General features: G+C 40.6%; 1 protein-coding gene across 5 annotated transcripts in view; it reads left to right on the top strand.

Annotated features, from left to right (window-relative positions):
- Positions 1 to 13,750, top strand: part of TBC1D32 (TBC1 domain family member 32) — a 182,806-nt gene that overhangs the window by 18,577 nt on the left and 150,479 nt on the right. For all 5 annotated transcript variants that reach the window (XM_061623722.1, XM_061623723.1, XM_061623720.1 and 2 more), the window contains exons 4-8: positions 2,507 to 2,684; positions 9,982 to 10,053; positions 11,900 to 12,025; positions 13,399 to 13,477; positions 13,582 to 13,685. In XM_061623722.1, coding sequence (XP_061479706.1) covers positions 2,507 to 2,684; positions 9,982 to 10,053; positions 11,900 to 12,025; positions 13,399 to 13,477; positions 13,582 to 13,685 — 559 coding nt within the window. The remainder of the gene's footprint in view (positions 1 to 2,506; positions 2,685 to 9,981; positions 10,054 to 11,899; positions 12,026 to 13,398; positions 13,478 to 13,581; positions 13,686 to 13,750) is intronic.

The raw sequence follows: 13,750 nt of genomic DNA, 5'->3' as shown, positions 1-13,750 counted from the left end.
TTGCTGGTCTACAGTTCCCATAATTCCTGACCATTGGCCATGCTGGCTGGGGCTGATGGAAGTTGTAGTCCAGCAACACCTGGGGACCCAAAAATTGGGAAAGGCTGATCTATGCTCTGGTGTAGTTTGGGGGCTGTTTTTTGGGGTTGGGGTTGGGTCTTCTCTCCTTGGCTCCACCCCTGTAGAGTGTTGGTTGTTGTGTTTACCTCGAGATCACCCTTATACCTCTCTCATGTGTTGGTGGGGGGTCATTTGGTCGGATAAGCATGAGCATGGCAAGATTTGGTATTAGTATATATATAAAAGCATGCACCTCACATTTCATACGTATCCTATGCTAAGAGTTCTGTTCTTTCTGAATAACTGCTTCTCCTGCTTTGTGCAAACAAGCATGCTAGGTACCGCTGAAAAATGGCATGGAAGTGCAATCCTATACACATGTACTCAGAAGTAAGCCCATTGAATTCAGTGGGTTTTACTCTCAGGTAAATGTGTATAGGATTGTAGCCAAAATTGTACAGTGTAGATGAGGCAGCCTACTTACAACGAATTCAACTGGATTTCAACAGAAAGCATGCTTTACCATGATACGCAGAAACAAGTTCAAAGTTTCACTACATTTCAGGAACATTTTCTAAAATGTCTCTGAAAGGAAGCAGTGTAATAAATACAGTCAACATTGCTGCAAGGCTTTCCAAAAATGGCAATTTGGTGTCATTTTCTATTTGTTGCAGTAGTTTTCTCTTCTGCGTCTTGTTTAAAGATACTGCTTAAAACACTGCGCTACAGAATGCTTCATTGCAAAAAGTTAGGGATATAGAAAGACTTTATTTACACAATTTGTATGCATCTTTTCTCCCTCCAAGAAGGGATTGTAAATTATCATCTGATCCAGAGCCCTACAGCTGTTCCAACATAAAATAAGATGTCAGTGTGATTTTCCCTATTCAGTGTAATGTCAGCTGCAGGACTATGGAACTGTGAGGGCAAATCTGTCCTTAACCTGGCATTAATTGAAGAGGCCCGTGTGAGCATGGTATTGCCATGTGTATACTGCTGCTTTTTGGCTCATTGGCAGTATTAAATTAGGGTTTATGATTGTCAACAATTTTTCTGCTATAAAATTTTACCATCTGATAATGTAAAGAAAACTAATGAGTTCACTAAATGCTACTTACTGTAGTGTTTCTGTCAAAGTGGGTAACCATGAGTTTTTAACCAAACAAAATATTATTGGAAAGGTTGATCACTTTTAAAATCAAACAGATAACCTTCAGACAGTGGGACTATACGAGATGAATGCAGGAGTACCAAGGGTAAGAGGGACCTTGGTAGAAATGTTTAGTGAACCTATACTGATGAAATCAATCTTAGGAACATTTTAATAGTAATTTCAGTGATATGTGGATGGCCTCGTTCTGCCAGAGGAAATTAGAAATGTCATTGTGAAAAACTTTGTTACTTAATCAGTGCTTAATTGCTTTTATAAATTAATGTGAGGACTGCTGTATTTTTAATAAGCCATTTATTTACATTTAGGAACTGCATGTCAGTTTTAAGCTAACTATGAAGGTTCTTTTTTTCATTTTCAAAGAAGTAATTTTTTTGGATGCACAGCTGAATCTTACTTTCTGGCCAGACTATATTCATCCCTCTAGGGTGGCCTTTGTTTATAATGTTTCAAAGTAATAATCATACACACACACACCCCTATATCTTGGCCATATGGAAGAAGGAGCTGGAAGTGTTATGAGTCACAGAAAAGGCTAGGGTTATTCATGTGGTGCTAAGCCATGGTTTAGCATTACATCTGAATGTGGCAAGTGTTTATGTTTCTGACCTTCACAGTCTCATCTTTACTATCTGACAAAGCCATCCGAAGATTCCCTTCCTCTATTTTATATATCCCAAACAAAATTGTGCACATAGCAGTCTTTTGGCATATTTAGCATTAGTTTAATAACAATGAAGGCACAAATCTCTATGTATGGGACAATACATTAAAAAACGGCAATAGATTTTGAAGGGAGAAAGAAACTAAAATGCACAGATACATGGGAAATCATGCAGCTATCCTTACAAGAAACCCAAAACGATTCCTTCTAGCTTCCATTTCAAATCAATGCTTTTTGAAATGCTTATATTTTATTCCTGTCTTCTCATCAATAGCCTGGCCTCCCTTTGGGGTGGGATATAAATTTATTAAATTAATGAATATTTTAAAACCTCAAATCTGTGTGTTCTGTTTTAAAGACCTGGAGATCCTTTATCAAATACTGTAAAATGTAGAGTATGTAGTAAATCTGTTCCATTCTCAGCCTTATCCTAAACTTGTTTACTAGGAGATAATCTCCATTGAGTTTTGGTTGACTTACTTCCTAGTGACTGTGCTTTCCTAGCCACAATTAAATTCCATTGATTTCAGTACTTAGAAGTTCAGTCTGTACATAATATGATTTACGAACTTTATTCTGCTTGTTTCTTTAACATTTCCTCTTATTTAAAGGTATAGAGAAATGATGCATTCTCTGAAGAATGTCATGATGGTTGTAGTTGAGTCTTTAATTAACAAGTTCGAAGAAGATCAGATGCGCTATAAAGAGATGCAAAGGAAAGTGAAAACAGAACAGCCCAGCAGTTACTATACAGATAATTGTTCTGATAGTGATTCTTCCTTTAATCAGGTATGGAATGGTACTACAAGGGGTATATGTGTACACGAGAGATTGTTCAGGCTTATGTAACAATCATGGTGGGCCACCATCTTCTTCAGTTGCCTGAGGTCTTGCATATCTCCTACCACTTCCTTCTTTCCATATTCCTTGCCCTCTTATGTTCCAGAAGACAGAGATGAATAATTTCCATTATGTTTGTGCTGAGTTTCCATGGTATAGTGATAATGGTAGGAGGTTTGTCTTCTGTGTTGATTTAGGGCTTGGCTGTAAGATGGAAATAACAATTTCGGGTGTAGCCTCAAAACTGCATTCTTGTTGTATGTGGGCCAAGAGTTAGGTTCTTTCTTTCCTAGAACCCAGTTGTTCAAAGGCTGAGAGGCGAGAGGCTGTTGTTCTGCATTGTCTCCCCAAACACATAACTTTGCGCAATGCAATAGTGTCCTCAATTATGTCCGGAAAGGATTGCTATGAAAAGGAATGCAGGAATCAGGATTGCTACAGAATTGATGCAACTCTAGTTACACCACCTTTATTTTCAGTCAGAGTAAACACTATCTTGTTGTAACAATTACAACATAAGAAGAAAATGGGCAGAAACGGGTGCAGTGAGAAGATGTGGAAGAGCGACCAGCTTACTTGCCATCTTATCCTCCCCTAGTCTAGATGTTGCTTTTCTTCTGACATAAAGCTATGACAGCTAAATAGCTGTCATATCTAAATACACTCCCATTGGAATTAATGGAGAGCCCTAGATGGTTTCTGTGATTTCATCTTGGTGTTCCTGATGTTGTTCATTGCTGACAAAATCAATGAGAAATTCTTTTCTCTGACTTACAGTGCCAGAACTTGAGGCTGTATTTTCTTTAAATTGTTATTGCAAAATCAATGAATAAAATCCATTCCATTTAGGTCAAGGGCTGGAGGCCTATTGGTTTTTATTGTTTCCACCATAAGTTAGAATACATAGAATTGCCACATAAAGTTTCCCATCAACTGCTGTGGAGCTCTATTTACACATCTCCATTGTGTGCACACTGTCAGACCCCTTCCTGTCAGGATCCCACCTCAGGCCACCACCTGCTAGGATCCCGCCTGTGGCTACCGCCTTGTCATGGTCCCACCTCAGGGTCCTGGTTTTTAAATGGTTCTCTCACAGGCTCTAGCAAAGATCTCTCAAGATCCCACTGCTAGGCAGCACAACCAGTCACTCCCAGTAATTCAATATTGCCTTGAGACTGTGCCTTAGTCTCCTCCAGGCCTATTGATACTTTGTGTCTGGGTGCACTTGCAGGCCACAACCCCCCTGTATCTTTGTGCCTATAAAGCATACACCCCTGGGTTGCTCTGGATACCTAATGATGTTACACTATCTCTTCACTGCTGCCACCATTGATACTGTTTCCCAACCTTGGTATATGCCCTGCCCACCCTTCTGGTCTGTGTAAACCCAGCCAAGGATCAGGCTTTAGGTAAACCAAGAAATATTTATTTATATACACGGGAATAACAAGATTACTTAAAGGTATAGTTTAACAAGCGTATGGTTTCATCAGATGCGTTACTGTTTATGTTACTAGTCGTCAGTAACCTGCCTCACTACCAGCCTAATCCAATCCAACCCACAAAACCAACCAACAGCTTCCCTCAGAACTCCCACCACCAGAACTCTCTCTCAACTGTCATCCTCTCATTTATACCTTCAGACACTCAGCCAATCATAATACAACATTCTCCAGCATTCCAGCCCGTGTACTCCCCCCTCTCACTCAGTCCACTTAACATATACACTCTGATAAACTCGCACTTACCATATTTACAGTCATATATATACAGGGACATCACACATACGTCTACCCACAATATTGAAGTCAATTTAAGTGCTAAGTGTTCAAGTCAGCTAAGTACTACTCAGAGTAGACGCACTGAAATTAATGAATCTAAGTTAGTCATGTCTATTAACTTCAGTGGGTCTACTTTGAGCAGGACAAGCATGGAATACCACCCTAACGGAGCAATCCAAGTTGGGAAGCCAAGTTGTATGTAGTGCCGGCGCAAGATAAGCTGGTGTAAAGTTCTGCCGCATCCAGTTGCCATTCAGGAGCCTCTGGGTTGGCTGAACACCAGCTTGGCTGGGAGCTTTATGCAGGGACTAGAAAATAAAAGCCTGCTTTCTCAAATACCCCTACCACAGAGTAAGCCATGGACTTCTGTTGTATTTATTTTCTTAGACTGACTTTTTTCCTGGTGTAACTTTTGCCTGAATTGGGACCTGTAGGAGAGCTCTGAACACAGGTTGGATGTGGCCTAAGTCCCCCCAGTTTGGCCCCTCCCCTACGTGCCCCTGGAACACCCCTTTTTTGAGGGTTTACACCAGCTTATGCTGGCTGAACGGGCTGAAGGACATATGCCAGCATAGCCTGGCTGAGCCGGGCTAGCCAGTTCAGCTGGAGATCTGCCACATCCAATTTCCCTCAGCCCTGTGCAAATGCAGATTGAATTGGAAGTTTTATTTCAATAAATTAGTTCCAAAATAAATTTTTTAATGTTCTTAAATCTTTTCACATTTTTATTTGGAGCAGCACTATAAACTTCCTGCAAAAATGTAATATATATTTTCTCTATCAAATGTTATTTATTTGTTATTTGTTCATTAAATTTATATGCCATCCTTCCTTCCAAGGCGGCAAACAAAAACACTAAAAACACTCTAAAGCATCTTAAAAATAGATTTTAAAATATATTAAAACAAAATGTCTTTAAAATCATCTTTTTTTAAAAAAAAAAAGCTTTAAAAACATCTTAAAAAGCAATTTCAACATAGACACAAACTTGTTGAAAGAGGAGGGTCTTCAGTAGGCACCCAAAAGATAACAGAGATGGTGCCTGTCTAATATTTAAGGAGAGGGAATTCCAAAGGGTACGTGCCACTACACTAAAGGTCCACTTCCTATGTTGTGCGGCATGGACCTCCTGATAAGATGGTATCTGCAGGAGGTCTTCACCTGCAGAGTGTAGTGATGATTTGGGTATCTAAGAGGTAAGATTATCTTTCAGTTATTCTGGTCCCAAGGTGTATAGGGCTTTGTACACCAAAACCAGAACCTTGAACTTAGCCTGGTAGCTAATGGGCAGCCAGTGCAATTCTTTCAGCATCAGGGTGACATGTTGGCGATACCCTGCCTCAGGGAGCAGTCGCGTTGCTGCATTTTGCACCAGCTGCAGCTTCAAGACCAACCTCAAGGGCAGCCCCACATAGAGTGCATTACAGTAATCCAGCCTGGAGGTTACCAGTGCATGGACAACAGTGGTCAGGCTATCCTGGTCCAAAAACGGCTGCAAGTGTCTTACCAGACAAAGCTGGTAAAAGGCACTCCTAGCCACAGAGGTCACCTGGGCGTCTAGTGACAAGAATGGATCCAAGAGCACCCCAGACTACGGACCTGCTTTTTCAGAGGGAGTACGTCCCCATTCAAAGCAAGCAATTGACTTGGGAATCATCAACCTACAGTGCCTCTTGCTTGCATTCAGACTCGGTGTATTGGCCCTCATTCAGCCTACCACTGTGTCCAGGCACCGGTCCATGGCTTGCATGGCCTCTCCCAATTCAGATGTTACAGAGAAACAGAGCTGGGTATCACCAGTATATTGCTGATACCTCGCCCTAAATCTTCTTCTCAAGGGCTTCATATAGATGTTAAACAGCATGGGGGACAAGATGGTAAACTGTGGCACCCCACAGCATAACTGCCAAGTGTCTGAAAGACAATCACCCAATGCTATTCTCTGAAGACGACCCTGGAGATAGCATCAGGACCACTGTAAAATAATACTCCCGATACCCATCTCACCAAGTTGGCCCTGAAGGATACCATGGTCAATGGTATCAAAAGCTGCTGAGAGATCAAGTAAGAATAACAGAGTCACACTCCCCCGTCCTTCTCCTGATAAGTCATCCATCAGGGTGAACATGTCCGATTAAATCAATTCAGTTCAATTTTTATTGTAGGGCCATAGGCCAACACAAATACAATATGCAATGCAAGAATATAACACAATATTATCATAATAGGTCGATTAAAATTGTTGGTTAATTTACCAACACAAATACAGTGTACAATACTAGGATAAAACTCGGGATTGTCATAGTAGAACAGTTGAAGTTATTAATTAATTTGGTAAAAGTTAGTTCAGATAAATTAATTAGTTGCCTAAGACAAAGATGGCTCTTAATTTCTGAGCCGCCAGAGCAAAAAGGGATACCTTATGTGTTATCTCATGATTTAAATCAGATAATAGAAATAATATTTTTTCCTCATCCGTGAGCATCTCGTGGGAATCAAACCATTTCTGCAAAAAGTTTACTCTCGGGTTCTGATAGATTGGGCAGTGTAGTATAATATGCGGGAGATCTTCCGCTCCGTCAGAGCCACAAACACATTTTCTTTGATCCTTTGGGGTTTTGGATATTCTGCCCTCTCTATCAGAATTAGGTAATGTGAAAAAACGGAGGGCCGTAAATGCACGTCTGAGAGGCACTGGTAAAGCCTGTAAGAGGTATGGAGAGCAAACATGGTCTTTTTTGAATTTCCAATACCATGTGGCAGTACTACAGTACGATTAAATCCCATAACCAGGCCTGAACCCAGATTGGAATGGGTCAAGATAATTTGTTTCATCCAAGAGTACTTGCAACTGCTGCTTCACAACCCTCTCAATTACCGTCCCTAAAAAGGGAGTATTTGCAACTTGGTGGTAGTAGTCACAAAGCAATGGGTCCAGGGTGGGCTTTTTCAGGAGTGGTCGGATCACTCTCTTTCAGGGCAGCTGGGACTACTCTTTCCTGCAGTGATGCGTTGACCACACCCTGGATCCACTTGGATATACCCCTTCGGCAAGCTTTAATAAGCCAAGGAAGGCAAGGGTTGAGAGGACACATTGCTGGCCTAGAGATGTGAAGGCCCGGAAAAAACCCAGAAAAATTCAGAAAAAAACTGGGTTTTTTCCCATTTTTTTCCTGAACCTTTTTTGTGTTTTTTCCCCCGAAAAATTGAAAAAAATGAAGAAAAAATGGATTATGGAATGTTTTATTTTAACATAATGAATAAAATATTTCATTGAATCTTGGTCCCCCCTTTTTTCTCATTTCTTTTTATGGGAATGGATGTTTTGTGTCTGCTTGACACTGTGGAGGACTAGTGGAGACATAAATAATTTTCTTTGTTATTAATGTTGATTGTTTTTTCTGTTTTTTTTAAGTTGTTTTTTGCCTGTTCCTCATAAACTGGCAAAATAAAAGAGGATCCTTACAGTTCAGGTGTTCCTTACAGTTCAGGATCTTGTAGATCAATTTGTTACAAAAAAAGTAAAAATTTAAGGAAGTAAATTCAATTTGTAATAATTGTTTGAATAAAATCTACTTTTAATATACAAAATGTGATACTTTTATGCCAAACTAATTTGTACATAATTACATTTGATGTTCCTGAAGTAACAAAGTGATTTTCAATCTGTAAAAAGTGCTAATATTGCATTTTTTCAATTTCTCCAAACATTTCCTTTTTTTTCTGAAAAAACCCTGTTTTTTCCCCATGGCTTCAAAATTTCCAGAAATTTTACACCTCTGTGCTGGCCAAATTGTCACAAGCACCTTATTCATGTCATCATGCCACATCAACTGAAACTGATCCCAAGAAGTTGCAACAGACATAGCACTGGAAAACTCACTTGGGACTACAGTAGATGTAGATGGGGGAACCAAGATTGCTACGGAGGCGAGCAACTTTACCCTCAAAGTGCCTTGTAAACAATTCACAGTGGGCCTCAAAAAGGTCTAAAACTCCATTTCTTGGAGTTGATGTCAACAGACCCCTGACAATATGGAAAAGCTCCACTGGATGGCTAATTGATGCAGTGGAGGCAGAGAAGTAGGCTTTGTTCGTCACCCTCACTGCCACACAGTAGGCACAGTTATGCTTTACTCATGCCCGATCAGCCACACAACATGCTTTTCGCCACTTGCGCTCTAGCCGTCATCCAGCCTGTTTCATTGCCCTTAGTTCACTAGTGTACCAAGGTGTGAACTGGGGTCCACAATACTGAAGAGGGCGATTGGGGTAACTGTGTTAAGAGCCTGATGTATCTTGTTGTACCACAGCATGACGAGGGCTTCAGTAGGGTCACCTGCTCTGTCTACTGGGAACTCCCCCAGGGCATTCAGGAATCCAGTGGATTCTGTTAGTCTTTGGGGGCGGACCATCTTAACCTGTCTATCACTCCTGCAGGGGAAGAATGGAACCATAAGTCTAAATTTCACAAGAAAGTGATCTGATCATGAGAATGGGGTGACATCCATCTTCTCTATCTCCAGAACACCCCTTCTTCCATCTGGAGCAAATACCAAGTCGAGGGTGTGCCCTGCCCTATGTTGGACCGGTGACAACATGATTGTCATGGAGGCCATGGAGGCCCAAGCTGGAATATTAGAGGCAGCCTTAGCATGGACACTGAAATCACCCAGGATTATCATTCTGGGCTTTTCCAGTACCACAGATGAGACGACATCCACCAGCTCAGTCAGAGAAGCTGCTCGGCAGCAGGGTGGATGGTACACCAACAGCAACCCTAGTTTCCTGTCTCCTTGGTGCAGCACCAGGTGAAGGCTCTCAGAGCCAGCTCTAAGATAGAGTGGTTTCCTGGTGACAGAGATGGAAGTTCTGTTGACCACAGCAACCCCTCCCCCCTAACCCTGCAGCATGTGATGGTGTTGCACTGAGTATCCAGGTGGGTAAAGCTGGGTCAGATCAACTCCTCCCAGCTCACCAACCTAGGTCTCGAATAATACACACCAAATTGGCACCCTCATCCATGATCAAATTATGGATGAGTGTGGTCTTATTCTGTACCAATCTGGCGTTAAACAGCAGATCAATGGGCACAGCAGATGAGCAACCAGCAACCCGCCCATGAGAGGAGTAGGAGCAAGGAACAAGGCATAGATAGCCTTGCCCTCATCTTCTATGGTAGCTCATCACCTCTCCATGGCTATATCTCCCTCTACCCATGATCAGTGAAATTGGGGTGGCATTTACCAAATATCTACCAAGACTGGTAGATGTTTTATAATTAAAAGGAGGTAGATTTTTTTTCTCGTTAGATTTGATAATTGAAAATATCCTCTTTAATATTTCATTAAGATAATGTGAATCCTTTAAAAATAAATTTTATATTACTAATAATAGCTAATTATAACTATTATTTTTTGTTTCAATGGTATTTTATTTAATGAGCATTTTACAATGTATTACAGAGTTATACGTTCATGAATCAAGAACAATTACAACAACTGGTAGAAAGGCTTGATCTGGCACAGCCTAAGGAGGTGAGTCTAAAAGGCAAATTTTAGCACACCTTAAACTCATGTTGGCAGATCTTAAATTCATTTTGCTTGGATGAACTTGAATTTTCTCATTCTGCAGGGGCAAGATTTGTTAATAGGTATATAATATAGGTGTTATAATTTTTATTACAAGTAATAATTTAATAATATAATTTTTGGAACAAACATTTTTTGTGTTTTAGTTTTACAGTTGAAAAATAGTTTTAAAAGCGTTCATTCCGCACATCAGCAGATCACAGGAGCCGAACAATATAATTTCATAGAACAGATCTTGTTGCTGTAAGCTACAAAGTTGATATTTTCCCTTTCTCACCATAGTCATTCTTGCCATGTTATGCTGCCGTCATAGGCCCATAAAGGTGCCTTATACTGAGTCATATAGTTGGCCTCTCTAGTCCGGTCTTTTTTACTCTGATTAACAGCCAGCAGAGATCTTTCCCATTAGCTACTTTGTGATCCTTTTAACAGGAGATGCCAGGGACTGACCTTGGGATCTTCTGTATAAAAAGCATGTGCTCTACTATAGAGCTATGGCTGTTCCTCAGGAGGGTTGCTTGATGTTCATTAGAAGTTTTTCAAGGGGCAGTGATCTGAATGAGTCCTGTCAAGCCCAAGTGTGTAGCGCTATGGTCTTTACTCCCAATCGGTTTGACAACTCTTACAATCTCACACCAGATCCTGGGCACGATTTAAGATTAAGTCCAGGGTTGCCATCCCACTGGTCAGTTCCACAACCAACTGTTCTAGGGCACAGTCATATTAGCGTGTCTATAAATTTTATCTCTTTGTCATGACTGGAACACATACGTAGCCAGCAAACAGAATAGAGGAAAGATAACCCTTTCTAGCAGAAGTGGTATAGGCAGTTCTGCACTGCTGTTACTGCTGCAGAGAGATGGAGGTGGAGGACAAGCAAGAGTGGAATGAAGTGTTGTGGGCAGAAGAGTGTAAATTCATCACAGTTTGTAGGGATGGTATGATTGGAGGGGAAAGTGTGCAGTTGGAGATTTGGGAGGAAGAAAGTGAGATCTAGGCTGGAAGGAAGGCAAAAGTATTGTGGGATTGTGCAGAAGAGAGATAAAATTGGACAATGGATATAGGATGGGAATGGGAGGTTTTTCTATGGCCCTCTGAGTGTGTGTGTGTGTATGAATACCTATGTGATGTTCCCATATGTCTCTGGGATTCCACCTCCTGATTCCCCATGCTTGGATCAGGAAATCCCCTGGGTCATCTGCCTTGACATCTGTCAGATATACCCTCTGACCCCAAGCTTCAGCCCCACCACCTTTTCTCCCAAAAGGTCCCAAAGGTGACCACTGGTGTAGACTGTCATTATAGTTGCTATAGGTATAGAATTGGACCCTGATTTGGTAGCACACATGACCAAGCTGACACATAGGATTTTAAAACAAACTTTATTATTTAAAGTTGTTAAATGCTGATAACATTAAGATGTTGTTGTCTGTATTCTACCTACCTATCCTACCCCTCTAACAACAATAAAACTTTCTTTAACACTCCAGCCCCTCTACCTAGATATTCACTTCGCAATCTCTAATCCCATCTCCTCCAAGTCAATTCCCTATCTGTCAAAACCAACCGCTTTTCACTTTCAAAACCCACTCTGAACTCTCGCTCACGCATCCCCTCCCACCTGTCAGCCTTGCATCATCCACACCTACTGGCATTCTATTAACTCTTTCTTACCTGAATAACACTACACAACAAGTTTAAATATATAAACAAGTCTGATTTTGTTACAACTTCTATTATACTTTATTATGATGATCATTTTTTAACCAACATCTTATCCTTGATGTTGCAGGTGCGGCAGGAAGCCATGCAGACACTGTGTTCTGCTCCTCCATCTGATATATTAAATTGTGAAAGTTGGACTAATATACGTAAACATCTTGCAACAGCGCTGTCAGATCCAGATTCCAATTTCAGTGTAAGGAAATTGTTTTTTACTATCCCTAATGTATCACTTGTTTATAATTTATACAGTGTGTAAATTCAAAACACATGCAAAGATTTCACATATTTGTCAGAAATCCCTTAAACAAAGGTGACTCCCAGGAGATTTTAAAAGAAGGTGGCCTATGTCCTTTTTTTTTGGTGATTTCTATTTTTTTTAAAATAGCTTTCAAAAATTGTTCATGCAGTTTTAATTGTCCCTGTTGTAGTGCAGAGAGGGGAAAACTTTTCTGGTTGGTAGGCTAGATCCTGACTTTCCCTGCAAACCATTTTGCCAGGTGGACAGGGCTACTTGCCTGTCAAGTTACACCGTTATGAGATCGGGTGGCAACTTCAAAGGGGCTCACTGTCAGTGCTGATCGACTGATGTCAGCAAGCCCAGCTTGCAAAGGAACAGTCAGAAGCTCACTTTAACTTCCTGATTGTTCCTTTACAGCTATGTCCTTATTTGCCCCACACTTGACATTCCATATGACATCAGGTGTGGGGCCGGTGAGATTGGTTTGGGGAAAACAACCTTGCAGGCTCAATTAGGACTGTTGCTGGGCCTACATTGGTCTATGAGCTGGAGGTTCTCCAGATCACATTTCTATGCGTATAATATGGTGTTACATACTTTTGAATCATTGTAAGCACTGAGGCAGAAAACCTGCAGGACTATCACTAAACCCTGTGGCTTCCTAGATGGTAAGAGATGCCTGGCCAGATATATCATGAATCTATCCTCTCTGCTGCATTGATGGTGTGTGCTTCTCCTTCATGGCAACCCAAGAAAATGAGGGAGAAGTCATATGACTACATTTTGGTATGGTCTCAGTATAGCATGTTGCATGTCTGTAGCCTGGTGTGTGTGTGTGTGTGTGTGTAAGCCAAAGTGCTGCTGATGCAAGTCTGTATGGGGTTATGCTATCTTAATAATGTTCAGCTTTTGCACAATATTCTTTTTAGAATGAAAAGTCTGGACTCTACAGTTGTATCTAATGTATGTTCTTGGAGCTGCAGAAGCCATTGCGGTGTAGTGGTTAGTTGCAGGTTAGGATTGAGAAGACCCAAATTTAAATCTCCACTCACCCATGAAGCCCACTGGGTCACCTTGGGCCAGTAATATCCTGTCAGCCTAACCTACCTCACTGAGTTGTTGTGAGGAGGGAAGAGAACCATTTATATAACTTTGCACTACTTGGAAGAAAGGTGGGTAAAAACCAAAATGAAATAAATGAACAAGTCAAACGTTCTGTATAACATTGCTACTGACATAGAAAATTGATACCCTGTTCAGATTTGTTTGGCATCATGCAAATAAGATTTTATGCACTAGCAACCTAGCTTTGATTTTTACTGTTTCAGGACAAAGTTTTGAAATTCTATGCCAAGACATTTTCTTCCTCTCCACTAAATATGACAAGGGAACTCTATACAAGTTTGGGTGAGTTTAAGTCTCATGGAGAAATGTTACTTGCTTTCTGAACCCAGAAACTACTATTTTAATTTGCCTATTAAATTAATTGGCATCTATTTTTCTCTTTATAGCTAAATACTTAGAGATGTACTTTTTTTCTGAAGATAATTATGTTCCTGCCATGTCAATAGGTATTGACATAAGTAACCCAGATATAATCCGTTTACTTAAAAAGGTACAAATCAGCTTTCCCATACTTCTTTTTCAGATTTACATTTTTTCCATTGCATCTTTAAAAAG

Source organism: Rhineura floridana, chromosome 4 (assembly GCF_030035675.1).
Source record: "Rhineura floridana isolate rRhiFlo1 chromosome 4, rRhiFlo1.hap2, whole genome shotgun sequence".
NCBI lineage: Eukaryota > Metazoa > Chordata > Lepidosauria > Squamata > Rhineuridae > Rhineura > Rhineura floridana.
The sequence above is the reverse complement of the archived record's forward strand: the minus strand, read 5'-3'. Positions and strand labels throughout refer to the sequence as shown.